The sequence below is a fragment of the Pezoporus flaviventris genome, unplaced genomic scaffold (assembly GCF_033815535.1).
Source record: "Pezoporus flaviventris isolate CSIRO_AGI_PZ_B2104156 unplaced genomic scaffold, CSIRO_AGI_Pfla_v1 ptg000066l, whole genome shotgun sequence".
In the NCBI taxonomy this organism is placed as follows: Eukaryota; Metazoa; Chordata; class Aves; order Psittaciformes; family Psittacidae; genus Pezoporus; species Pezoporus flaviventris.
The window spans coordinates 13763433-13789300 of NW_026892614.1; the positions used below are offsets into that span (position 1 = coordinate 13763433).

Genomic DNA, 25868 nt, shown 5'->3' on the forward strand with positions numbered 1-25868 from the left:
TGTGAGATTCTCCTATTGATGTAGGAGGGCACGGTGCACAGTTACAGCAACACCTTGGTTGGTAGGGGTGAGCAGCAAGGCAAGCAGCGTTCTTTGGGAGGGTAGATGGAAGCAGAAGAATAAGTAAAAAATCTCATCTGTGATGTTTTGTCCAGCTTCAGAGACGCCTCAGGTCAGTCAGCTCTTGGGATACATCCTTCCTTCCTGGTTTGTGGCATGCAGGACAAGAACCTTTGCACCTGGCCTGTGAAACAGCTTTACAGTAAGCACCAAGGACGTGATCAGCTCCCATAACCTGCAGAAGCAGTTATAGGAGAGATTTAAACACTTCTGCTCTTTGAGGAAGCTGAAGATTGTTACCCATCAGGCTCTAGGTGTAAACTTGCTGTCCCCGTGTGCCAGAAGTCGGTGCTTTGGCACCTTTCAAAAAGCCTAAATTAAATCAAGCAAATCACTCTTTAATATTTATGGCTGGCAAAACCAGGATGGTTCTGTCAAACTGCAGTAAACTGGAGAAACAGCTTTTTGAAGATTGTGTCTTGGGAACTCAAATGAGGATTCTCCATCTGAAATGCCCTTTGACACCTGTGAGGTGACAGGTAATACTAAAAGATAATTACAACAGGCTTTTGGCAGTAGAAGCTTTTCATCTAATCCAATGCTGACTGTAGCAGTCTGTCCCTTATGTATCTGCCTAGGGTCTTACACATTTTCTGTACACACTGTTCTCAGTAAACTTCTCAATATAAGTGTCAGGACTGAATGGGCTGTCCAGCAATAAACTTCAGCAGATCTTGCATTGCTACTCACCAGAACTCCATTGTTTCCTTTGCCTTATATTCAAGTATATATTTGGGGAAAAAAAAAAAAATTCTCATTCAGTGTAATTCATTTTCTGGAATTCCAGGTCATACTTTTTAGCCAGTTTTGATTCATGGGTTTGCTCTGCTTGACTGCATAAAACCAGGGGTGTTTATGCCTCTTTTATAAGGGAACATCTAATAGTTCCTGTTTGTGGATAAACAAAAATGTATTTTAAATCATCAGTTTTCCAGAGGATGCCTGAGTGCATTTGGAAAGGAAGACAGGTATTGGGAGAGATTAAAGGACTATGATGTACTTGAGGTTGAGGTAAGGACCATTGTCTTGTTTCAAATGGTTCCTGCAGAGCATTGTCCAGTTCCTGGCTGGGGTGCTACTGCCATAACCTTAATTATTTTAAATTGCTATATTTTTTTGCATGAAATTACCATGATCCCCCCCTTTGCCTTACTCAAATGTATATTAAATATAGTGACTATAAAATTTGTATGGTCCTGAGTTGCATGTGTGCATCATCTGTGTCCTAATTCAGACTGAAATACAGTGAATAACTTCATAGCAATAACTTGTTATCGAACACTCTGGGAAGAGGCTGGTTCCTGCACAGAATGATTTCAAATGAATAGAAACCACTGAGAAAAAATAGTCTGGGATAATGAGCCGTGATTACGGAATGAGCACAACTGTCAGGGCTGCATCTTTTGTTAGACTGCACATTTTATTTACAGCTTAACATCCAGTAGCTATTTTAAGATCTCCTAGTAATCAAGCTTAAAAACTGGGAATAAAGTCAGTCCACAGATGTTCTCTCTGCACAGCCCTCCAAGAGGTTGTCTGAATGAGTGCAAAATACTCTTTTGATCTGATTTCATTCGATTTGATTTCTGGCTGCACAGCTGCATGTTGTTGCTCCATATGCAGGAAGAGGGACTTGTTTGATTTCAAGTTCCTGTTTCTACCCAGCAGATGTTTTTAATCCAAGGTTTTTTTTTTATTATTATTATTAATGAAAAGGATGTGAAGTAGCAAATGGCTGCTTTCTGCCATACCTGTATTAATTAAACCTCACCTTTGGTTAATCTGGGCGTTGTGGCAAAAAGAGGGTTAGAAAAAGACTACCAAGAGCCTGTCGTGGTGTGGTTGTTGTGAGCACAGCTTCTGCAAAACACTTCTGACTTTGTTAACCTCTGTGCCCCCCTTTCTTCCTGCCCAGCAAGTTGTTTTTGAAGTGGATGTGAGGTGGGTTCATAGGTGGCAGCTCCGTGCTCAGCTGAGCCAGCCTATTTGTTAATGCTGATCCTGCCTCCTCCCCTGGGCTAGCATTGGTGCCTGTTCCATTGAGACAATTAAGTGAATAAAGCAGCAGGATGAGATTAACTTTATTGTTGTCTCTCCATCTTAGAGAGTCGAGTTGGCCTTTTGAAGGCTCTAGAGAGCAGAGGGATGCTCTGTTTTGCTTCCCAGTTGAGATACCTTTAATGATGATAACATTTTTTATTACTTATACCAAAGCAGCCTTACTGATGGTATCTGAGTCTTAAGACAGCAACGCCTGTAGTGGCAACAGAGGAGGAAGAGGGAGCAAGGGAGATAAAAAGTTTTTAACATAACACTCTGGCTTAGACAACCCTGAGAAAGCAAACGCTCTGTCTTATCTGCAGTGTGTGCTCTGTGGGGTATGGTGTGAACCACTCACCTGCTGGTTTTGGGTTTGTATAATGATATTGCTTTTATTTTTCCTACTGAATGAGTTATTCAAGAGAGGGTGACACCTTTAGGTCACTGGGTAAGGGTCAGGGCTTCTGCTGTAGAAGGAGCTACAAGAGATGACGTGCTTACTGGTATCTTGATGTCTAGGTGACAAGATAAGGAAAAAAAGAGAAGGGGAAGAGAAAGAGGTGCAAAGTGAGAGAAGCAGCAGCAGAGCTGCATCTTACAGTGTATTTCAAAGTCAGTAAATTCATAGTTTAAGGTAAAAATGAGATGTACGTGTCCTGTGCCCTACAGCATCAGCTGTACCATCTTCAACAGTGGCATCTGTTCCAAGTTCTCTGCTTCTGTTTGGATGTGACCTCCAGCAAGAGCATTCAGCCTGGATGTAGAAGATCGGATACAATTTTCAGAAGGTCTGAAGACACATTAATAAGGTGTTTAACGCATCTTGGGAAACCCATGAATTTGAGAATTGGGGGATCTCATTCTTCAGCTGGTGTAATTCTCTTCCTGTCAACTCTTCTAATGGAACAAATAATTACAACATGGGTTGTAATGTGTGAAGAGCTCTGTTAGTGAGCTGGTGCTTTCTGTTCTGTCAGGGGCTGCGCTTCAGGGTAGGCGAGGTTACCACTCTTGGGTCTGGGGGGATTGCATGTACAAAAGAGGCTGGGTGGGTATAAGGTATCCACAGAGAACATGCTTGTCTGTGTGCTTCTCTGTATGGTATGGCTATTTCTGCGTTCACCTAAACACACCAGCACCCTGCCTCTTTATCTGTGGGAAGCGGCCTTCCCTTTCCCAGGAGGTGAGCTTCTATTTGCCTGGATGCCCTCGTGGGAGGGCTCAGGCCATAGGCCCTGCTGGCAGCTCTTTGGCGAGAGCCCTGGAGCACAGGTTTCCCGAGGAAAGCCGGCGATGGCAGCAGGACAAGTTTCCTGCAGGTTCCCTTGCTCAGTGTCCTCCTTTTGGCAGGACAGGACCTGATTTTTTCTCATGGCTGTTACGGGCTACAAAGAACAGCTCTTAAATTAGCCCTGAGGAGGTGGAAAGGTAGAGAAAGTTCACTGTAGGGAGCTTGGTCTGACACATGTGATAAGCATAGGCTGTACCTGGTGCGACTGATGAACCCTGTCATACGCACAGCCCTCTCCTTAGTTTGTTCTTGTTGTTTTAATTAACTTTTGGCAGCCACACCAAGCACAAGTCCTGTGTCTTTTCTCAACCGCGGATGCAAAGTTACAGCGAAGCACTTTGGCCATAGCTTGACCTGGGAGGATCACATCCACCCAGGGAGCATCCCGTGAAACTCGAGGCCCGTATGAAGGTGCCAAAGGTACAAAATATCCCACCACAGTGACCCTTTGTCACTCTTCCCTGAAACACTCCTGCTCTATCTTCTTCCCACTGCTTTGAGCAGCTCGGAGACCTACAGATCTGCTGTTCTTGCAACTTCTTTGGGACACTTGTGTGCTGTTTGGTCAGCGATGCTCTTGCTGGACATGCACTGAAGTGAGCACTTGGAGAGTGCTGTGGAAGGAGCTGAGAAGGGCAGAGTTCTTTCACCTGTACTGTGCTTGTGTGCACCCATGTGAGTAAGCATGTGTGATGCTGGTGCTGCTACTGGTGCCTCTGAAGGCTGTCCTTCTGCAGGGTGGAATTCTCCTCATCCCTGGGGATTGTGGACCAGTTGGGTTGCTCCAGTCTGAGAGGATGCCCCTGGGTTGCCCCCTGGTGCCTGCTGGGGGTGAAAGCATCCTGGAGCATCTAACTGACGGGGAGGAAGGCAGGGCAGCACACAAACCCCTCAGTGCCTCTCAGCATTGACAGGAAAAGCAGGATTTAGGTCACCCGCCTAGGGAGTGGTGTGCTCTCCACTGAGCGCCTCAGTCATGCAGCCCTGAGGTGACAAGAGGAGGGAAGGGGAACTTGTGAACCAGGTTGTAAATCCCCACAGTCCAGGTGAGACGTTGTGCTTTGTTTTCAACGGGGGAAGATAACTTTGCAACCCCCCATTTTTAAATAAATCTGTCTTAAGAAGACAGAGCTGCTCATACATTCCTAAGTGCTTCAGCTATTGCATTGAACAGCAGATCTCACCCACTGCTGATTTTCATTAACCACATGAGAAACTGGGTTAAGCTACCTCAGGCACTGAATCCCTGCTGGCTGCTGTGAGGCTGTCATTGCTGGAGAGGTTCTGTCAGCTAGGAAAGGGCACTGCTGTCCTGCAACAATGAACCTAAGCGTGTTACTGTCCTGTTTTTGTTTGGAATGGAGTTAATTTTCAAGTAGCTGGTGCAGTGCTGTGTTTTGCTTTAATTTGAGAACAGTGCTGATAACACACCAATGTTTTAGCTGTTGCTCAGTAGCACTTTTCAGTCCCATGCTGTGCCAGTGAGGAGGGGCACAAGCCAGGAGGAAGAAGAGACAGGACACCTGACCCCAACTAGCCAAAGGGGTGTTCCATATCACGGCACATCATGCCCAGTATAGAAACTTGGGGGAGTTACCCGAAAGGCCCAGATCGCTGCTTGGGTCAGACTGGATATCAGTCAGCGAGTGGTAAGTGGTTGTATTGCATCATTTGTGGGTTTTCTTGTGGGGCAGGGTTTATTCTTTCCTCTCTCTGTTTCTTATTCACAGAACCACAGATTGGTTTGGGTTGGGAAGGACCTTAAAGCTCATCCAATTCCAACCCCCTGCCATGGGCAGGGACACCTTCCACTAGACCAGGTTGCTCCAAGCCCCGTCCAACCTGGCCTTGAACACTGCCAGGGATGGGGCAGCCACAGCTGCTCCGGGCAACCTGTGCCAGGGCCTCACCACCCTCATAGTGAAGAATTTCTTCCTTATATCTAATCTAAATCTGCCCTCTTTCAGCTTAAAGCTATTCCCCCTTGTCCTATCCCTACATACCCTTGTAAAAAGTCCCTCTCCAGCTCTTGTAAACGCCTTTATGTACTGGTATCCCTGGAGCCTTCTCTCCACGCTGAACAAGCCCAGCTCTCTTAGCCTGTCAAATTCTTAGTTCTGTTATTATCATTTTATCATCATATTTTACTTTCAATTATATTCTTATCTCAACCTACGCATTTCTTGCATTTTTTCCAATTCTCCTCCTTATCCCATTGGGAACTGGGGAGGGGAGTGAGCAAGCGAGTGGCTGTGTGGTACTTAGTTGCCAGCTGGGCTTAAGCCATGACAGTTATAAATAACTCCTCATTGTTCAAAAATAAACAGTAGGAAGAAGTATTTACTTTCTCCCTTTCTGTTCCAGCTTTCTCCCTTTTGGACAGCATCAAAGGGACGTGGTTTCTGCAGCACAAAATCAGAGCTGGCTGGGAGCAGCAGCCATAAAACCAAGGAGACAACAGGTAGGACAAGCACATGGGGAGAAGAGCGGGGTCTGGCATATCTGGAGGTTAAACCTGATGCACAGGCATGAGGTTGTTTCTCCACCTATAGCTGCAGGGCAGGATTTCCAGCACCGCTGAGGTTTGGGCTGTAGCAGGGAAGCTCCCTCAGAGCCCAGTTTTGTCAGGCCCCTGCTCTCCCTTGCTCAGAAGGTGCCTCCTCATCACTCCTGCAGGCTGCTTTTCAGGGACGTATTCAGAGAAACGTTCATGCCAGTGCCTTGCAAACCATTCATGATAGGTGATGTACAGCTGGCCTGCAGAACCACCCTGCCTCTATAGATGTTTCCATTGACATTTGGTGGTGCTGTGATCGGAGAAGCCCTGAGAAACAGATCCTTCATGGTGGCCTGTGGGAACAAAAGTTCATGAATCTCTTTCACTGCAGGAGCAATAGAAAGCTGATGCTGGCACTCACTAAGTCCTCTTGAGTGTCAACATTTGGTGCGCACATACTTGCCCCAGCCCAGGCAGAAGACAAGTGCATTTTATGCAATGTAAAAGCAGCTTCTGAAACCATTGTAGTGCACAATGCCTTGAAATTGGCTGCTGCCACCCCAGGTAAGAGAGTGCTGCTGGATATGGATGATTTTAATCTGGTGTCTGTTGGTTGTGCTGACCAAGACCCCCGTAAGGAATGCAGATGTTTAGCAGCTGGTTTGAATCCTACTGAACAACCTTGCAGGTACGTCGGAGCTTCTCCAGGGTCACAGGCGCCAAGCTCCCAGCTGCAGTGACAAATCTCCATTAGAAGTGCTAGTATAGCTCTGATTTCACACAGGTTATTAAACCTGACCTGCAGTATTCGGTCACACTGATTGCTCAGTCTGGCTGCAGAGTGTGGCTTGTCTCCATGTTCAGTTTAGTAAACACTTGACATTATCTGGTGCCTGAAAAGACAGAAACTGTGGGATGCTGCAGCGGTACTTTTGAAACCGCTTTTCAGAGCGGAGCAGAGCTCTACCTGCTCTCGTGGGATAGGAGCAAAACGAAGGTGATTTTGTGAACACAAAGATGTTATGCTGTACTAGTGCTGTACAAAGCTAGTTGTTGGGATGACTGTCTTCCGTACAGTCTCAGAAGTAGGTCTGTACTGGGAGTGGGTTGTTGGGAATGGTAATGGAGAGGACTGAAAAAAGGTGGATCAGAGGCAGAATGAGAAGAGGAGCAGTGTGCACAGACTGGAGGAAAGCTGGCAGGTACAGAACAGTGTTCTTCTCTGCAGCTGTCTGATGGGGAATTTCTTCTGTGGCTGGGTGGGGATGCAGTTGCTTATGTTTGGAGACCAGGTTTTCAGCCCAGATGTTCAAGAGTATGCACAGTAATGCATGTGTTTGCCTTTATCACCACCAGGAAAATCCTGCCTTGTTCTTGGGGAGTCCTAATCTGGCAGAAGGAACATCTAACACTTCCTGTAAGGCTGAGACCCACCCCTCAGTCATGGAAGTATGAAAAGGAGCATTGCACCTCAGCGTGTTTATGTCACAGTTGGTACCAGCTGCCCGAGGGACCGTGTGGGGCAAGGGCTGCGCTGCATTGGGTGAGCCTGGCTGCTCAGGGGAGCTTATTCTCATCCAGTTTTGTGGATCGTGAATTCCCCAGAAGCCTGAGAACCTGCTTTGCTGCTGCTTTTCCTTGGAGGAAGGAAGGACTGCGGGTTCCCGGGCAAAACCTGTAACAGGGAACAGATTCTGAAAAGCAATAGAGCTGAAGCTGGTAGAATACCTGAATCCCGTGCCACTTCTCTAATGCAAGTGCTCCTGGGGAGTCCCATCCAAGCCCTCACCTGGGGAACTGAGAACAGTGAAAGGGTGGATGGGAGCTCTCTGGCTCCTTGGTTCTCATCCTCTTTTGCTTTTCTTAAGCTCTCATTCCCAGAGACCAAACTGTGGCTGGCAGAGCATCGGACCTGCGCTGTAATCTAAGGAAACCGGAGCGCAGAGATGGTCTCTGAAGAGAGTCGAGATGGCTTCGCTTTGCAGGGGTCTGATGAGATGCCTTTCATTACTGCATGTAAAGTGCTTGTTTAAGTATCGGAGGAGAGTGCTTTAGGGAGTGCCAGTGCTTTGACTTAATGGTGGCTGGGCATTCTTCTCTGCAGCGGCTGTGACTTGGCAAATTTTTCTCTGTGCCCCTCTCCAGGGACAGAGGGGCAAGTGGAACAGGATATCAGAAACACCACAAAATGGAGCATTGAGTTTGGCTTAATTAAGAAAGACTATGTTGCTGGAATTATTAATTGCAAATTCTCTTGAGGATAATTTCACAGGAGATTGAGTTACTGCAGGCCCTGGCGTGATCTGAATGGATGGCATTGATCTAAATGACAGCGCTGAGGTTATGTGCGTGTGTGTTTCAGTGTTAATCAGATCCTAGATTTCATAATTCCACAAAATAAATTCCTTGTTTTATTCAGTTAGTGTGTAAAACTGATCTGCATTGCTTTCTGACAGCTCAGGTCCTGTACCCCAATTACACACAGCATTAGCTCTGGTCGCGGCACATCCAGGGACCAGGGAGCAAAGCGATGTGCTGCTGGGGGTGGCTCTCCACCCATGACAGTGAACTCAAAGCCGTTCTGCTTTGGTTTATGACACAGTGGGACATCTTGGCTGCTGTGTGGCTGGTCTCGCTGCAGGGGCTTGTTATCATCTCCTTAGGCCTCTCCTGCCTCCGTGTGCTGATGCAGTGATGTACAGAGCCACCCGCGGATGCCAGTGCCATGCTGTGTGTGGCTGTTCACATCTCAGGGAGCCCTGCAACCTGCCAGGGTGTGTTCCTGCCAATCCACCACCCTGATGATGCACCTACACATTTCCAGCCTCAGCACCCATTTGGGATGTGCCAGCCTCCACAGTGTGCTTCAGGTAAGCACTGTGGTTTCCTTGCTGCTTGATCATGGGTGTGATGTCTCAGAAGCAGAAAAGGAGCCCATTCCTTGGAGAGGCTGACTGTGTGAAGGGACCAGCGTGTCTTTCAGACCAGCATATTCTGGGTTGTCAGTTCAGATACCTGCAGGTTGAAAAGGTTTCTGAGAGCTTGGCTTTGCAGGACATGCCAGAATCTCTTCCTCTCACCCTTTTTTTTGTTGTTAGCTAAGCGACTTAAATAAAACAGTCACCTCCCTAGGGATTGGGTCTACAGAGATATTAAACAGGTCAAGGGGCTCGCTGCTGCTTGCTTCTGTTAATGTTTTATTTTCCCTGAAAGTCTGCAAGAATTTTCTTTGGACAACCTAGATGTAAACTGAATTTATTTCTGTGGAAAACTCGAGTTACTACCAAGAAAGACTGAGCGAACCAGACACCCCGGACACCAGACAGATCACAGCAAGAGGTCAGTGTTGAGCCGCACTCGCACGGACCTGAAGGATGCTCTGCAGCCTGGTCCCCGGTGGATGGCTCTGTGGCCACAGGGGAAGGACGGAGGCAGGCCCAAAGAGTGGGGGCATCTCTACTGTGGCTGTTGGCAAAGACCCACTGGAACCCCACTTACGCATTCCCCTGCAAGGTTTCTGCTCCCTCTGTGGATTAAGGTGTAAACCAGGTCATAGCAATTGCCAGCTTGGAGCTGAGACATGGGTCACTCCAGATGATGTATGTCTGGTTTTGCCTGCAAATGACACTAATTTAAGCAGGTCAGTTGTGGTTTTGGGTGGGTGCCATTGGTGGTACAGACAAACCTTGCCAGGAAGAGTCAGAGCAGCACAGACAAAGATATCTCTAAGACTTGGGACAGCTGCCAGTGTCCTTGTGTCCACCCATCCCTGCCCTGAGGTGGCTGGGGCGCATCCCAGCGGGTGTCGGGATGCATGTGCGGGCAACTACACCCCCTGCCTGTGTGCAGACCATGTTAAAAGGCTTTTTAAACTCAGTTCTTGCTAAAGAAAATGACCTTGAACTCGGTGGCTGGATAAAGATGTCAGGCTTTTGCTTCTAATGGGCTTAGAGCGAGAACCTGTAATTTAGATAGCTAGCAGTATTTTCTCCCTATCCTTTCACCTACACACCCACAGGATGAGCACACATCTTCCCCATCTATGCCAGAAAAGAACGAGACAGAAGAGCACCCGGTAATATATATCTGACTGTATTTCAAAGTTGTTGATCGTAAACAAACTGTGTTGAAGAAATAAAATCACATGACAAGAGATCAGAGTGATAACTATAAATCCATTCTGTTATTGTCGCCACACTTCACATTTTTGGAACTCAGAATTTAGCTCATGGTGTACAAAACTTGTAAAAATTTATTGCAAGCGTGCCTTTGTGTAGAACAAAACTGGTGTCACAAAAGTAGTTCCCTGTCCCGTGCAGAAACGCAGCTGTGTATCTCTTACCGTGAAGAGGTCACGCACCTGCATTTCCTGAAAAGACTTGGCTGTTACGAATTTGCTCTGAAAAGTCTTTAAAAGAAACAAAAACCCAAGGGGGAAAAAAAAAAAAGGGAAAAAAAAAGCCATTGCAGTGAATGCTTTACCTCTGGGATTTACACTGCCAACAGAAATCTAGAATTATAGAGAATATGGAACTTTGCAACAGAACTGCAGCCGCTGATGTTGAGCACAGCCCAATGGAGTCAGCTGTGAAGCTCTCAGCCAGCTAGGGCTTGTCTTTGCGTCTGGTGCCGTCACTGCTTTTGGTGGAATGTAAGTTGCACGTATTGAAAATCAAGCCTATGAAAGGTCCTTTTATCCAGAATCCCCATTGTTTCTGTTTCTACTGTGGCGCTTCCTCAGCCTGTGGCTTCCACGCTGTGCTGACACGCAGCGGCGCTTTGACTCCAGGGTTTATGACTACTGAACATGTATAGTACAGGGAAAAGGCAGGGAGGGAGGCCAGGGATGTAGCTAAAGCAGGGTTCATGTTGCTAAAGCAGCTGTGCAGACTCGTGCTAAACATCAGCCTTTCCTTTTTAATTCAAAAGCAGCAGGGGATGGGGGGGTACCCATGCTGGAAAGATGGGAGTTAGAAGGGATCACCTGGCTCCTCTCCCTCTGCATGCCCAAACTCTGAACTTTCTCCTGCCTCCCAAACCCACTGCTCCCCTTAAGCTCCTCCTTGTGTCAGACTGTGTGGATTAGCCTCACCTATGTGGGATCAGATTAATCTCTAGCATAAATCTGAGTTTTGTCATCTCCAATTTCACCCCAGACCATGGGGTCAAGCTATTTTTAGTGTCGGTACTGAAAGATTTGGTTTGTATCTAGAAGAAAAATCCAGGTTGCAAAAGTAAGTCACGAAGAGACCTGCAGGTTGGTTTCCATCAAACGAGTAACTCTGTCTCACAGAGAGGTGTGAGTTGTTCAGCAGTCACGTTTGGTATACACCTTGACACATTAATTGGAGAACAAGACCACAATGTTACTCTGACACCAAGTGGGTCGGGGTTTCTGGACAGATGAACCTAGTGTACAGGGCTTTGCTTTTTGGTTTGTGGAGGTTTTGGGGTCCTTCTTTTTTTGGTAACTAGTGAAAATAAGCAAAAATGCTCTGTTTTGCAAAGTCCAGGTCACACCGTAAGTACATGAGCAGTGATAGCATTTGCCAGTTTTATTTTTAGAGACAGAGTTGCCAGGGCTGGGAGCGAACTGTATGGGCCTGGCCTCTTCCCTTCCCTAGTAAAACTTCTGACAGTAGCTTGTCTATGAAGTCTGTTTGTCCAAGGAGCTTGGATCCCAAATCACACTCCTCTCTCCCCTCTATATTTATCCAATCAGGTCCCTGCAGGGCTCTTTCCCACTAGGTTCTTCATCCAGGTACCCCGCTGACATTGCATTCAGGGGTTGTTGCAGTGACATCAAATGAGAACTTTTGCAGAGTGGTGTTTCCATAGACAAGATTTTTGCACTACACATCTAATACAAGCTTCTAATTACTTCTGAAGAGTGATACAAAAGGGATTTACCACTTAAGGCCTTTCTGTGATACCTCACAGCTGTTCACCAGACCCATCAGAGTGGAAGGGTTTAAGAAACAAAACAAAAACATCAAAAACCTGCTCAGACATGTCAAAGCCCCCTCTTTGACAGCCATCAAGAGGATCTAGAGCTGAGGAATGTTACAGCCATTCCCATGGGGACGGTGGGTGTGGTGATGCTGTTACCTGTTTCGGGTCCATACAAACCTGATGAGGCAGCACTAATGGGGCAAAGCAACACCTTCACAGTGATTACAATTAGTACAGGCTTCAGAACCAATACCCTGTTTCATCTGAGATTTGCAAAATAGCAGAAAGGGCCAGCAAAGTAATACTACGGCAGTAAACTGAAAAGCCAACTCGCTGTGGTCACCTCTTCCAGACTGACTTAGAACTGGTGGGATAATTTGGATGGTGGGAAGCAAAGGAAAGCCATTGGGAAGGAAACTTCTCCAGAACTAGATTTCTGAAGACACAGAGCTGTCTCTCAAAAGAAGAGGGAAGAGAAGAGATCATTCCTGTACAAAGCACAGAACCCTATACCTACTCCCCAGCAGTGAGATGACAATAAAAGGGCTGCTCCAGTTCATAATGCCTCTGGAAACAAAGGTAAGTTTGGGAAGAACAAGAAGGAATATTTATCAAGTAGCACTGGGATAGGCTTGCATTTGAGCAGATGATGATGTGATATGTCTGTGCAAAACATCCTAATAATGATAGGCCAAATATATGCATGTTTTGAGCTTAAAGTTCGTCGCCTTTGTGAAATGTTGCTAAAACAGTGCTTTGTCACTTCAACGTTTTTCTCAACCAGACTGAGACGAGGTCTTGTCCTAGCAACAAGAAAGTGCCATGGCAAACTCCACAACAGAGATGGATGGAAGACTTCATATTCCAGCTAAGCCTAGGGGAGTTTTCTCGGGTCAGTCTTAGTAATTATTTGTCTGAATTTCACATTGATTACTGGACTATGGCAGAGCTTCAGAGTCTCCATTTATCTCTTCTAAGCTCCTCACACAGGCTGGACTGCTACGTTTTTCCCAGTTTTCTCTCGCCTTCAGTGCCACTTGGTTTTGACTCGCACGTATATGGAGTATGGAGCTTGTGCTGACAAAGCCCTGCCACCTTCGCAGTGGAAGGATGGTCAACATGCTCTCATTTCTAGTTTGGAAAAGTGCATGTGAACAAGAACCAAGTCACTGATAATGCAGAGCATGGACTTAACCAGCAAGAGTGCAAACTCCACTTTACAGTTTCATAGCTCCCTTACCAGTGCTGTGCCTCAGTCTCTGATTAGGGAAGGGAAAGGAGCTAATGAAATCTCATGAGTGCTGAGGTTGATATAGCACTTTGCAATCCTTGTGCTGAAAGTGGCACTGATGTACAGTATTATCAGTGCAACAGAATTCCCCACTCATCACTAAAATCAGCTCCAGGACTAGGGCACTAAGACACCTAAGACTGAAATACTGGAGGCTTCTTTCACTACTCACCAGCTCAAGGCAGACTGCTAAAGAAGGAAAAAACACTCTTCAGCCAAAGTGTAGCTGGAGGTAAAGAAGTGAAACACTGTTTTGAATTGCCATCCTTAATGTCATCTGGAAACTGACTAAATTCATTTTTCTCTAGGAATTGTCTGAGGAAAATAAAGTTGTACCCATTAGCAACAGTGAGATTTCTACAAATTGGGACTCTCTGACTACCTTGTAAATGTAGAAGGGTTGGGGTTAGAGAATAGAAGTGGAAAATGGAGATGAGATTACTGTAAATTGCGCACTAGTGTCAAGTGCACAAATGGGCTGAAGAAGGAAGTGGCAGAGTTTCTGCAAGCCCTTGAAGCATTTTTCAACTGAGACAACAGCCGTGTAAACCATTTCACAGTGGCTTCTAAGCTCTAGCGAGTATTATATTACACACCAGGAGAAGAAATGTTTTCCAAGAACGGATTGGGGCACAACAGACACTTCTTGAAAGGAATACCGAGCATAGAAGGAGGTCAGTATGTCTTACTCATGGTCTTGGTTCTATGAGAGAAAGTTTGTGTGCCACAAGTAATTTTCAGTTTTCAGAAGTACGTATGACTGAAAATTCAGGTCAACAGGAGAGAAGCGAGCCTTGCTGCTCCCTGGTCTACTTCAGTTTCAACCTATTTCTTCCTCCCCCCCCCCCCCAATTTAGAGATATTCCTCTTTGACCTGGTTGGCATTTCCATTGCGTTTTAGCTACTGCTGAGCTTTAAGATCTCTTGCCCAGATTATCTCGAGTCTATACAGAAAACATCCCCCAAACAACCCAAACTTGCTATCATTTCACAAGCCATTGCACAACTAACACATGTGCGTGCACACTATAACTAGCATCCTTGCACTACTTTGAGACTAACCCCTCATTTTTTTCCCCTCTAACTAGGGAGAAGCTTTAATGTTACAAGCAGGTGGGGAAACAAATCTGAGCAAGCCAGTTTGCACTAAAGGAAATAGAACAGAAGCTGAGCTGCAGCTAAAAAGCTTTTGCCTTTTAAAAGTGATTCAGTTTCTTCCTTAACTACTTTGCCTTGTTTGTAGTAACACAGAATAAGTGCAAGATGCTTTTTCAACAAGGAGAAATCATAACTTTCCCTAACCCTATCCACTCTCAGCCAATAAATGGAGAAGATGAGGTGGGAATAGTCATCTGTAGATATAGACTATACTTTGGTGGCTTTTCCTGTTGGCCTTGAGAGCCAAAATTCAGGCAGTTTGCACATATAAATATATATAAATATTTTTGCTTACTTATGGAATGTCAGTGCATATTTAGAGCACCAGTTCAAAATGATGAGGGATGGTTAAGGCTAAGAAAATTAAATTCATTGCAAAGCTATAGTTTTGTCTTCTTTTTTCTCCTTTACAAAGGAGACTAAAGCATCTTCCCTGTAATAGTCAGCCACTGTGTAATCCCCCGTCAACACCAATTCTAGGGAAAACTACTCAGGACCCAGTCCCTGAGGCAAAAAACTAGGAATTCATGGTTTTAGCTCAAGTAATGCACATAAGTAACAGCATACATTAGTGGGAAATTAAACATTCCAAGGACTTGGACTGATTGCCACCTGAAAAAGAAAAGGCATTTTCTGTATGGGATGGTTGAGATCCAAGCCTTTAAGCATATATAGCAATGTAGCTATTGGCCAAGGGCTGCAGATCTCTCTTGCGAAGCTATGACAGCTGGAACATGCTATGCTGACTCCTCACAAGCGGCACGTGGCTCCAAGGAGGTCCTGCAAACCTTGACGTATCTGCTGGGGGAATGTGCACCTTGCAAATGCTCTGGCATTGTGGGTAACTGCAAGGAAGCATTTGCATTGTTCATTCAAGCTATCTTATTAGCAAAGCTCAAGCCAGACCTTTCCTTACCGCCCCAGTTTTGACTACCATATACATCTATAGAACATAATGAACGTGCAGCTACTCTTCCTGTTTCAATATAGGCTGGTATTGCCTGAAGCAGGGTGCAGTAAGAACACTATTTGCCTTTAGGTACCTCTGTGGAATTCCCTAGAAAAAGGAAACTGAAGGCTTATGTTGCTGAACATTGCTTTTCATTCCTCACGCTAGCTCCTCTCTCCCTTTGAATACTTGACAAGAACCAGCTACCACACTCACTCAGTCTGAAGAGGGGTGGTCTTAGTTCTCTGCAAGGCCAAGAAATCTTGAACTCATCCTTGGGCTCCTATGCAACTTGACATTGCCAAGGACTAGAGTGGTACAAACCCTCTCCTTCCTTTTGAGGCTTGGAGGCCTCAGTGCACAAGGCTTTGTCCTTTCTTCCATGTTTCCTTGTTGGAGACCCTGCAGACTGAGAAGTAGAATGGGATGTTTAGGAAACCCACTTCCGTACATCATGAAGCTGGCAGGCACAGCAGGACATGTGAGACAGTCTCCAGGCTGCATTGCAAGCAGAACCACCAGTTTGTTGTCCCCTTGATCTCCCTGCAACCAGGTGAGATCTGCCTCTAAACCTACTCCAAACAAATAAGACTTTGGTGGAAAGATGTCAGTGCAAAGATGTGCTTTGGGCTAGTCAGCAATTCACTAACCCGTGCTGGATTTTTCCCATTATGATCTATATGCTATGCATTTGAACATCACATAATGAGGAAACCCAAAGAGTTGTCAAATTCATGCTGGTTACCCTCTATTGGCTCCTGCCAGATAGATACATATACCCTGGTGAGGATTACACTGATGAAACCAATCAATCACTCCATTCCTCTGAATCAACCCAAGTCATTCTTTGGTAAAACTTTTCAGGTTTGGGCACCTAAAACCAACTGATCCTCTAAGCAACATGTTTTTACCCTGTAAGTTAATGCAATTCTTTTTTGTGTCCATTACTGATAACCTTTGGAATACAGGGCTTTTTGCTGATTGAGTTGTGGACTGAAATCAGTAACATGTGGAGGGTGGCAGGGTAGTATTTCACCTCAGTATTAACTCTCCCCAGTTTCAATCATATGTCTCTCAGCATTATTTTTCAAAGCTTCAGCAGCCTTCAGATTCCACAAGCACCAAAACGTGGTGTTTCAACCCTGGGCACCAGCTTATGACTATGCTTGTCCTCTACAGTGTTACTCAGAAAAGGAGAACTGTTTGGGCTTGCTCTGTTTTGGGAAGGTTTAAGGTCTGGTTGCGATTGGACTACTTCCTTTTTGTAAAACACAACGCCATGTTATTTTGCTAAACATGTAATTTGCTTAATCACAACTACTGTGACAAGCCCTGAATTCTAGTAAGAATTCCTACAGTCCACCCCACTGTGATAATGGGAAACACACTGCTATTAGTGACTTATTTTTTCCTGCCAACTCTGTGCCAAATGAAGTCCTAAAATGGACCAAAAAGAGTCTTGACAGTTACACAAGGAAAAGAAAGAAATTGTTGTTCCTAAAAACTTAACAGTCCATTACATTAGATTTTTAAGCAACATTTAAGATAGAGTTGAAATCAAGATATACTCTGATTTCTCACCTGTACACAGACTGTGGCAGTTAAGATGTGAGGCAGTATTACTGGTTTACTCACTGTTTAATACTTACACAAACAAACAGTGAGTAATACTGTATAAAATGTCTCATCCTGGTTAAAAAAGAAAATCAATGAAATGTATTTCCATTTTAGTTTCATTAAGATATTTGGTTTCTTCTAATTTTGCTGCGTTCTAACTGGGATCAAATTGCCATACATTACATTAATTAGAAAAAAACATAAAAGGAAAGAAAAAGTCTTAACTGGTCCTCACTTCCTGGCTGCCTGCCTGTGAAGGTTGTGTTTGTCAATATGCTTGCTTCCGTCTTCATGTATCTGAACTGCTTCATTTAGCACACTGGGAGGACAGCAGCATGCCTTACAGGATGGCAGACACTACCCACCCCAGCCCATGGCGCAGACTTACATTCCTTTTCCCAGAATTTAATAACTCCAAGCAAGGTACAGAGTCTTCCGTAACGCCCTCCTAGGACTGCTGAGCTACATGAGGTTATGACAAGCTCTTAGCCCAAGAGGAACTTTACAAGATGACTCTGTTCAACACATAGTATTGAGATGACAACTCATACAAGTCTGTTTCTGGCGTACAGGTTACCACAGGGCATTCATATATGCAATTTTGTGTCAGCTTTTCAGTGGCACTTTCTGCAGGACATGTTCACATCTGGCTCCTACTAGAACAGTTTCCACCTCTATAGTGGCATCACTTGGCATTTTTGGACGACAGCACTGGTGGTGTCACAAGTTCCTTGCTTTGTCATTCCAGGTGCAGTACCTTCTTCTGCTTACCCTCCAGCCCCTGTCTATGCCACCAAAAGCAATGCATCAATGGGAGGGTGAGGTGTCGTCCAAGCCCAGAAGCTCCTTTACAAGTCTTTCCCCAAACTGTGCGCGGCTATACCTCGTCACATGGTAGGCCTCTGACATTTTGTAGAGGATGTAGGCATTGTTTATAGCGATGCTGATGGCAAACCAGAATACTTGCTGCCAGGTCTTGTTTGGTTTGTGAGAAATGAAATACCTAAAAAGCCAAGAGAGAAGGGGAGGGAAAAGCACTGTTCAGCCAAACACTTGCAGCTGGGATGAAAGAAATCACCACAGGCAGAGATTCTGCAGTCTCAAAGGGGAAGCAGGCCCAGGACTTAATACCTAATGCAAGTATCATCTTAAGAGTTTTTGTACAATGTATTTGACAGCCATTTACAGTTAAGTTGTGCAATTTTAGGAATGTATAGTAGTGTCTAGAAGAAGAAACTTCCTTGCTCTCAGAAGCAAAGCCTCAGCAACACTCTCCTCTACAGAATTCCATGTAAGAGCACCGATACAGACTCCTTGAGCTTATCCATGACAAACATCCACGTGATGGGAGCTGTGGGTCTGAATCCCTCCAATTTCTAACTAAAATAAATGCCTCAGGCACATTATGTTACAGCTTAGGGAAGATTGCTGATGCTTCTCCTCTTGTTTATCTCTGTTGCAAGCAAAGAATGATTTCTGCTGCTGTCAACAGCAGGTGGGAGGATGTGGGGGTAGAGCTAGAGCGTGCAGTGCTGGTATGTGGAGCAATAATCCATAAGGCAGAACTAGAAAGGATTGACATCCTTGTATTTAGATTGTGACTAAATCTAGGACCATTCTTTGGTTATAAAATTTTCAACTTTCCTACTTTCATCTTTTTAGTAACCATTTAAATCTACTACTTTACCTCTTTTTCATATTGATTTCCTCAGATAAAATCCCAGCATCAGTCTCCAGCAACAACCACCTCCTCTTTCATCTCTTCTACTGAATTCTTGCTGCCTTGCCCAGAACTGGCTTAGAAAAATCCCTGCTGCTTTTTCTCTCTTTTCAATTTTTAGTTCCTGAAACCTTCTGCACTTTTTCACTATTCCCACAGCCAAGCTTCACCACTGCTATTCTTGCTCATTTCTGTTTCTCCCTGCTACATTAAGAGCTAATATGAAGGACCACAACTGGAATTCAGAGGCTAAAAGACCAACATAATTCTGCTGTCCCGGGTCATCTAGATCAGCTTTACATCCGTAACTAAACATCTTTTTCTGCTGGCTCTAGTTGGGACAGATAATCACTGAAACACCACCTGCTGATAGGGGAGGAGAGCTGAGCTAGCCTCAGAGAGTTGTAAAGCTGGTAGACCCTTGCTGAAATCTCTGTTTAAGCCTTTAATTTGATGTGGCTGAGAACATCAGTCTGCAGGCTAATCTTCCCAACGCTTCTTAAAAGTCAAGATGAACATAAGTCTCAAGTTTTGTTGACAGGTGGATATATAGATAGAGCCAGAAACAACACTAGCAATGCAGCTCTTGCTCGTGCAGACTCAGCTTCTGATCTTTGACTTGAAACAGGAATTTTGTTAGATATTAATATCCTGAAAGCAGGATTGGGCCCTCAGTTGCATCTCAACATGGAGTACTCAAACAATTCAGCAACAGAGAAATATACACACACACATATTCTTACTTACTTGCTGTATTTGTCATCGTATTTGCAGATATAGCTGAGGTGAGCAGCAAAGGCTTCAACTGCCAATGGGCATGGAATTTCTCCACTTTTTCTCTTAATTATAACTCCTGCATCAAATAGAAACATAACAGTTTGAAATCCATAGGTCTAGCAATTAAAACATACGGTTTCTATATACAGCCTATTATAAAATAAATCTTATTGACAGTTTCTGATCTAAAACTGGGAAGTTCTCTGTAACAGAGACACTAATTTGATTTTTTTTTTCTTGGTAGTACACTGAGCAAGTGGAAGGGTAAGAAGAGGGGTCATTTGTCAGCTGGAAATGGAGAGGCATTAGACACAAACGCTTTTACCATAGGTTCAGAAAAAACCACACATGGCCGTGGACCCACAGCAGCCCCCTACAGGCAGTATTAGTCTTTCCTCTGTTAGTTCCCAATGTGCTGTAGTCATGTCTAGAGCTGTGACTTGCCAATTTATGCTTTGAGTTCTGAAGGTCCCAAATGAAGGTCCTTTGAAATTAAATCCCTTATCTCCACCCATGGAAGGCAAGAGCAACACTGCCTTCATGCCACTGGGTGTTAACTGATAAAGAAAGGAAAATACACTAAGCAGGAGGCAACTGGCTCAACCCAGTCAAGACAGAGGTGATGCTGGTGGGTGAATTGAAGGAGCCACAACCACAGTATCTTTGAAATGAGAAGCAGCCTCATTTGCTGCTATAGGGAGCCAGAGTTCAGATGTACGGTTAGGTTGCTCAGTGGCACTAAGCATACATTTCTCCCCCTGTGAATGATGCTTCCTGCCCTCCCTGGTCAGTTGGCTTGATATTTCAGCTCATCATGGGGGAAGACTACCTTGCTTACTGCAGAAATCTGTGGTAAGGCAACAAGTCCCCTGAACCTGCCTACCAATCCCTCTTTGCATAGGCAAAGATGTGATGCCTAGAGCAGGTTACTCCAAGAATGGGCCCCGTTCCCTCTGACCTGGCCTTCTCCAGTACTACAGCAGTATTTCTGAGTTCAACACTCTCCCAAGAACCCCCCTAGCTCTTCTCTGATTTACTATTTCTGTCCTCCATGTTTTCCCTATCCAGGGAAAGCTCCTTGTAGGAGGGAAGGTTGAATAAAAACTTACAGTATGGGAGTCTATTACCTAACTTTTGACTTTATGTCCCTCCAGGGTTTGATGGTCAGCTCTCCAGGGTGTGGGACTGCCTCTTGCTCAGTGTCTATGGCACACTGTCTAGTGAGGATCCCTATTTGCTTCCAGGTACAACACTATTTTTCTCCAGGTCTAACGAAGCACAGACTTGGTTGCATCCTTCCTCAGCATTCTTTCAATATGGGTACAATCCTGGGCTTTCTCATTTCTCAAGTCTTCAAACTCTCATTGCCCTTCTTTTGCCAACTCATTTTACAATCATCCCCAAAATGCTCCTCACGTTTTGATTACAGACTTTACCATTTTATTCCTTCATCTGGAAGTCTCACTCCATCCATTATCTCTGTCAAGCCCCCTGTGCTGTCCTAGCTGGCAGGCTCTATTCTGAAGCAAGATATATGACACATACTAAATGTCATGTTACAGCTGAGCCAAGCAGCAATTTATCTGCGGTCTTTAATAGTCTGATTTTACAAGAGGCCAAAATGATACCACCTCTAAATTGTTCAATATACTCTCACCTCTGCCTCCCCAAACTGGGTTTAAATGTACCGCAAGGGCTGGGAAAAAAACCAATCAAACAAATGAACACATCTTTCATTACATTCACATACTTATCACAGTGCTTTATTTTTTTTACCCTTTTAATGAGTCCTACAAAAATCTGTCCAGCATGAGGTAAAATGGGCTGATATATCACCAGTCTGCACCAGTGTTGCAACATCACTTGCCATCCCAACCTGGCTGGGCAGGTCAGGAAAGGGTGTGTATGTTCCTGGTGCCAGTGTTTTACAGAAAAATCCCTTCCTTTTTCCTCTTGCTTTCTTCTCTTTCCTCTCCCTCTCTACTTCTTGGAGGATTTATATTTCCTTTGCAATTTGCTTTGTATTCGCAACCCTTTTAAAAAAATGCAGCGGCAGCTAAGCTGGTACCATATACTCCCTCTCACTTTCTATTGTATTCCATGTAACATTCCCCTGTTTTGAGAATACAAATAGCTTTACAGGCACATTCTCTTTATAGCCTTCCCTATGCTTGTTTTGTAGGCATAGGCCACCTCTCCAGGGAAGACAAATGCCAGAGCTGGGTCATCCCTAGCTGCAGGTCTCTATGGCAAGCAGTCCCAAGCCAGATGACTCACCAGCACATCCGATGAGCTATTTCCCCTCCCGGTTCTCCCCGAGCATCGCTGTGTTCCTATCCCTGGCAGCACTCCAGGGAACGCACCGCCTGCGCTGTCTTTGCCTGTGTGCTGGAAGGAGTGCTGGCTGCCATGCTGCCACCACGGACAGCCATCAGCTTTTGGGTTTGAAATGTAGTCTCACAAAGGATGTTATGGAAATTTCCAGTTAAAACCATAAGCTTCCCCATCCTAAACCATACTTTTTAACATAATGCTTATATCCTCAGACCTTCTACTTCCTGGTTAATCCCACAGGCTGATTTTTTCAGGAAACTAGATTGTCACTGGACACTCCTCACTCCAGCTTCTCCTGAGCTAATAACTGCACAAGGACTTACTTATATAACAGCTTCATGCAATTGTGATGTCTCCACATCTCCCATCTTCTCACAAGGCACTTTCATGCTTCGCTGAAAATTTTCAGCAATTTAGTCATTGCATGTGTGTCCCAAGCTTTGTTTTCTACCTTTAGCTATTGTCTACTTAGCTTTTAAGTAGAGCTGGTCGGTGAAGAGTGGGTATGAAAGCTCTTCTCAGAAAGAAGCTACTTAAAAATATCTTGGGTTCAACAAGTTTTTGCTAAAGATATCATCCTGTGCATTCTGTCATTCTTGTCACTCTGTGCAGCAAGTGAGGTTACTGCCTGCTCCATCCTGCTTCATCTGAGGAATAGAAAAGATTGTAGCTATTTCTAGAATATAGTAATGGAGATGCTGGGAAAGTGAACACCAGATCTGGAGTGGAAAAACAAAAATGCAGCCTTTTCCCACAGATGGGGACATTTGGGTCAGCACATACCTGACCTGCTTTAGAATAAGGGTAACTTTTTTACTCTTTGTGGGTCCCAATCCCAATCACTTTTGGTTTTTCAGTTCTTCTGTAATACAGACACAAGGGAAAATTAACTCAAGTTAAGGCTTAAGGGAAATTAAAAACCCCACTGAATTTTGTTCTAGGCAGAAACTTCATGCTTGATAGCAGAGTAAGCAGGACATTTTTGCAAGACTAAAGATAAAACTCATCCTTTAGCATCTGAGATGATGTATTATGACACATTGGTTCAAAACATCTATAATAAATAACCTGCTGCATCTAAGAATAGTATTCATAGATCAGCTCTGACAAGTGTACTGCCCTCCTGGTGCCTCTGTCTTGGGTGGGATTTGCACTCCAAGTACAGGCAAGATTTACCCTCTTGACTTTCCTTTGGATTGCAATAAATAGCTCATTATTAGCTACATTCATCCCTTTTGTCATTCTGTTTTGTTTTGACCATGTCTTGCCTTACATTTTTTAAGGTTTTCTCTCCATGGCCTCCTCCACCCCTGCCAACATCTACCCAGTGCAAACACACACCATACATTGTCAAGCAATCCCATGGATGCCAGTTTCTGTCCTACCCTGTGTCGGTTTTATTCCCCTTTGTCCCTGCCTCCTCTCCATCCAATGCACGTGCACCAGCACGTTTGTGCTACAGGCTTTCCTCATGGACAGTAGATTCCTCCTCTATATTTACATGCCTTAGAGGACACTTTGGCAGTCCAGCTTTAAGGTGGTTTAAACTAGCTTTGCTGCACTGACTACGGAGATGCCAAATTAGAGGCAGGCAATCTGCTCTCCTGCCTTCCTACCGAGTCTCCATCTGTTCCCAGCTCTCCACTGGAGACTCTCTTCTCCCCAGCACCACTCTTTAAAAAGGCAGTCCCTGTTTTCTGCTCTGATTCACTGTGAACTATGTCAACTGTCCCAGCCAGCATTTGGTGAGCAATGTGTTGGACAGGTCTTGTCCCTCACAAACTACCTCACACAGTCCCAGGTTTGCCAAAACAGACCCAAGGTCAAGCACAAGAATAACAGCCCTCACCTCTGTGTGCTTCTTGTAAAGGATGCTGCCAGTGCAGAGTCTGCTTTTGTTTCCTTTTTTAACAGTTAACACTGTTAACTTGAAAACAGAGTATTTTTCTAGTAATATTTATGAATTAGAACCAAATGTTCTGTGCTATCTTATAAAAAACAAGTGACATGTAGTGATAACTCTTGTCCAGTTAGTGCAGCTGAATAATCTAATTCCACGCCCCCTGTGGGGAGCAATACTACTCTGGGGACTGGCTTCAGCAGGGTCCCCAAAGTGTCAGATTTCTTTCATATATGTGTTTTCAGCATTTGTGCTCAGACACTGGTCCATGTGAGTCACCAAGTCCTTGCTGTGCTGGACTGCCCAGCAGAACTCCTCAGGATCAGCCACACTTTGCTAAGGTAATGAGCCTTCTGGCAAGGCACTGAACAATACGCTAAGTGAACCTCTCAGTTTACCATACAGTAATTCAAGGCCTTAACTTTGCTTCTGCAGTCTGTAAACACATGTGAGAGTCACTCAGGATTCAGAACATGAGCGTACGAGATCCCTTTGAATTGGTGGCTTTACAGTTAAAGATTTAGGTTATTCTCACCTCTCTCACACAGTTATACATAAATATGAATAATAAAACTGAAAGGAATCTGAATAAAGATTTTCACTGAAAGATTAATTTCAAAGAGTTAGCTAATCATACTGCATCTTACAGAAGTTTCCAAACCTTCTTAAAAGCATCTGTATACTTTCACAAAGATTTCAGTGTCAAGAAGCTCTTTGCAATTTTTTGAACTATCCAAGTTATCTGCTTTGGTTTCTTTTCATCAACTGCTAGAATCAATTTAACATACAACAGGAAGCCTTAATCACATTTACTTCTGGAAAAAGATGTTTGTTTGTGACTAAGTTTTTACTGGATAGGATAAATTAATTTTAGGATCTGCTCAGAGCCCTAAGTACATCATGACATTTATTAATTTTTCTGTAGCAGCAATTCTGTAAGATGCTTTGCAAATGGGGCTAGTACAGTGTAATACAGCAACCATCTTCCCTTCTCTGACCATCAGCAAAGATACAATCTTTATACCTAAAAGGACACTGCTTCCACCAGCTCAGGAAAGGAGGTTGCATCATAGTAGGCTTTTAACCTTTGTATGGGAAAAGAGAATAGCTTAGGAAAACACAAAAGGGAAGTAATCACTACTGCTACTGTTTACCTAGGATATGACGATCAAGTTCTTTGGTCAGGCTGATTTTAAAACTGAGTGACCCATTTTGCCTTGTCACATAAAGCATGTGCACTTTTGAGACGAGCAGTAGGAACGTTGCTTACCTTGTTGAACTGGTGAATAGGCATTGGTCAGAAAACGAAAGTGCCCTTTATTATACCAGCAGATCAAGGACATGTTTCCCTTCATTCTTATTCTGTACTGTCCTCTGGACTGGGGAGTTTCAGGGTTGTTCAGCATGGATGGAGGTAGGCCTGTGCAGTCACTCTTCCTGGTGCTCAGCAACCCACAGCAGTAAATCTCTGCATGTGAACAAAAATACTCTCTATCAGCAAGCCATTGCATGGACCCTGAAAGGAAGAGCAGTGGAACGACTTTAATGACTTGAGAAATGCCAAGAGAAAGAGCTTGTCCTACAACTTTGCAGTTCCACTGGCCTTCCTCTGTAATATCAAAGATTTGTGTCCTACAGTAATGACTCTGGAAACAGAACCAAGTGCAGAAAGCCTGCTGTCTTGATAAAATGTATTGACACCTATTAAACATTTATGATGGAGAAAAATTCAGGGTACCTTCTCAACAATAACATCTATAACCTGTGTAATAGTCTTCACAACATGTTTGAAATTGGACTGAAAATAACCCCAACAATGATATGCATTATGAAACAAATCAGAATTTATGATCCAAGAGTCTCTGATGCATAAATAAAATAAAATGTGGAGAGAGCAGGGAGGTAGGGAAACATATAGCAGCTTAGATGTTAACTGAAATAAATTGTCCTGCATGACTCCCATAATGCTTTTGATCACAGCATACATAGCTGACAAAGTCCAGTTTAATCTATTGCTTTATTGTGCTGCCCAGTTGTTGATTTTCAGCTCACTACTCCTTGCACCTGCATCATCTGGTTTGCTAAGGAAATGCTGCTTTAGCAATGAAGAACCACTGAAACTGCTGGTTGATTTAAAAAGTGCATGTGCCAGAAGGATAGAGAAGGTGGAAATACAAGTTCAATGAAAAGAGATTTTAGGGAAAGGAGATAAACCAAGGTGC

The 25868-nt window shown here is 44.4% G+C and overlaps 1 protein-coding gene across 2 annotated transcripts in view; it reads right to left on the reverse strand.

Annotated features, from left to right (window-relative positions):
- Positions 1-10024: 10024 nt before the first annotated feature.
- Positions 10025-25868, reverse strand: part of PGBD5 (piggyBac transposable element derived 5) — a 72960-nt gene continuing 57116 nt past the window's right edge. Inside the window, exons 5-7 of one of the 2 annotated variants that reach the window (XM_061471298.1) lie at positions 24917-25162; positions 19383-19488; positions 10025-17918 (exon numbers count right to left, since the gene is read on the reverse strand). In XM_061471298.1, the coding sequence (XP_061327282.1) occupies positions 17723-17918; positions 19383-19488; positions 24917-25162 (548 nt within the window). In that variant the 3' untranslated portion in view covers positions 10025-17722. The remainder of the gene's footprint in view (positions 17919-19382; positions 19489-24916; positions 25163-25868) is intronic. The other variant, XM_061471299.1, reaches the window with a different exon arrangement.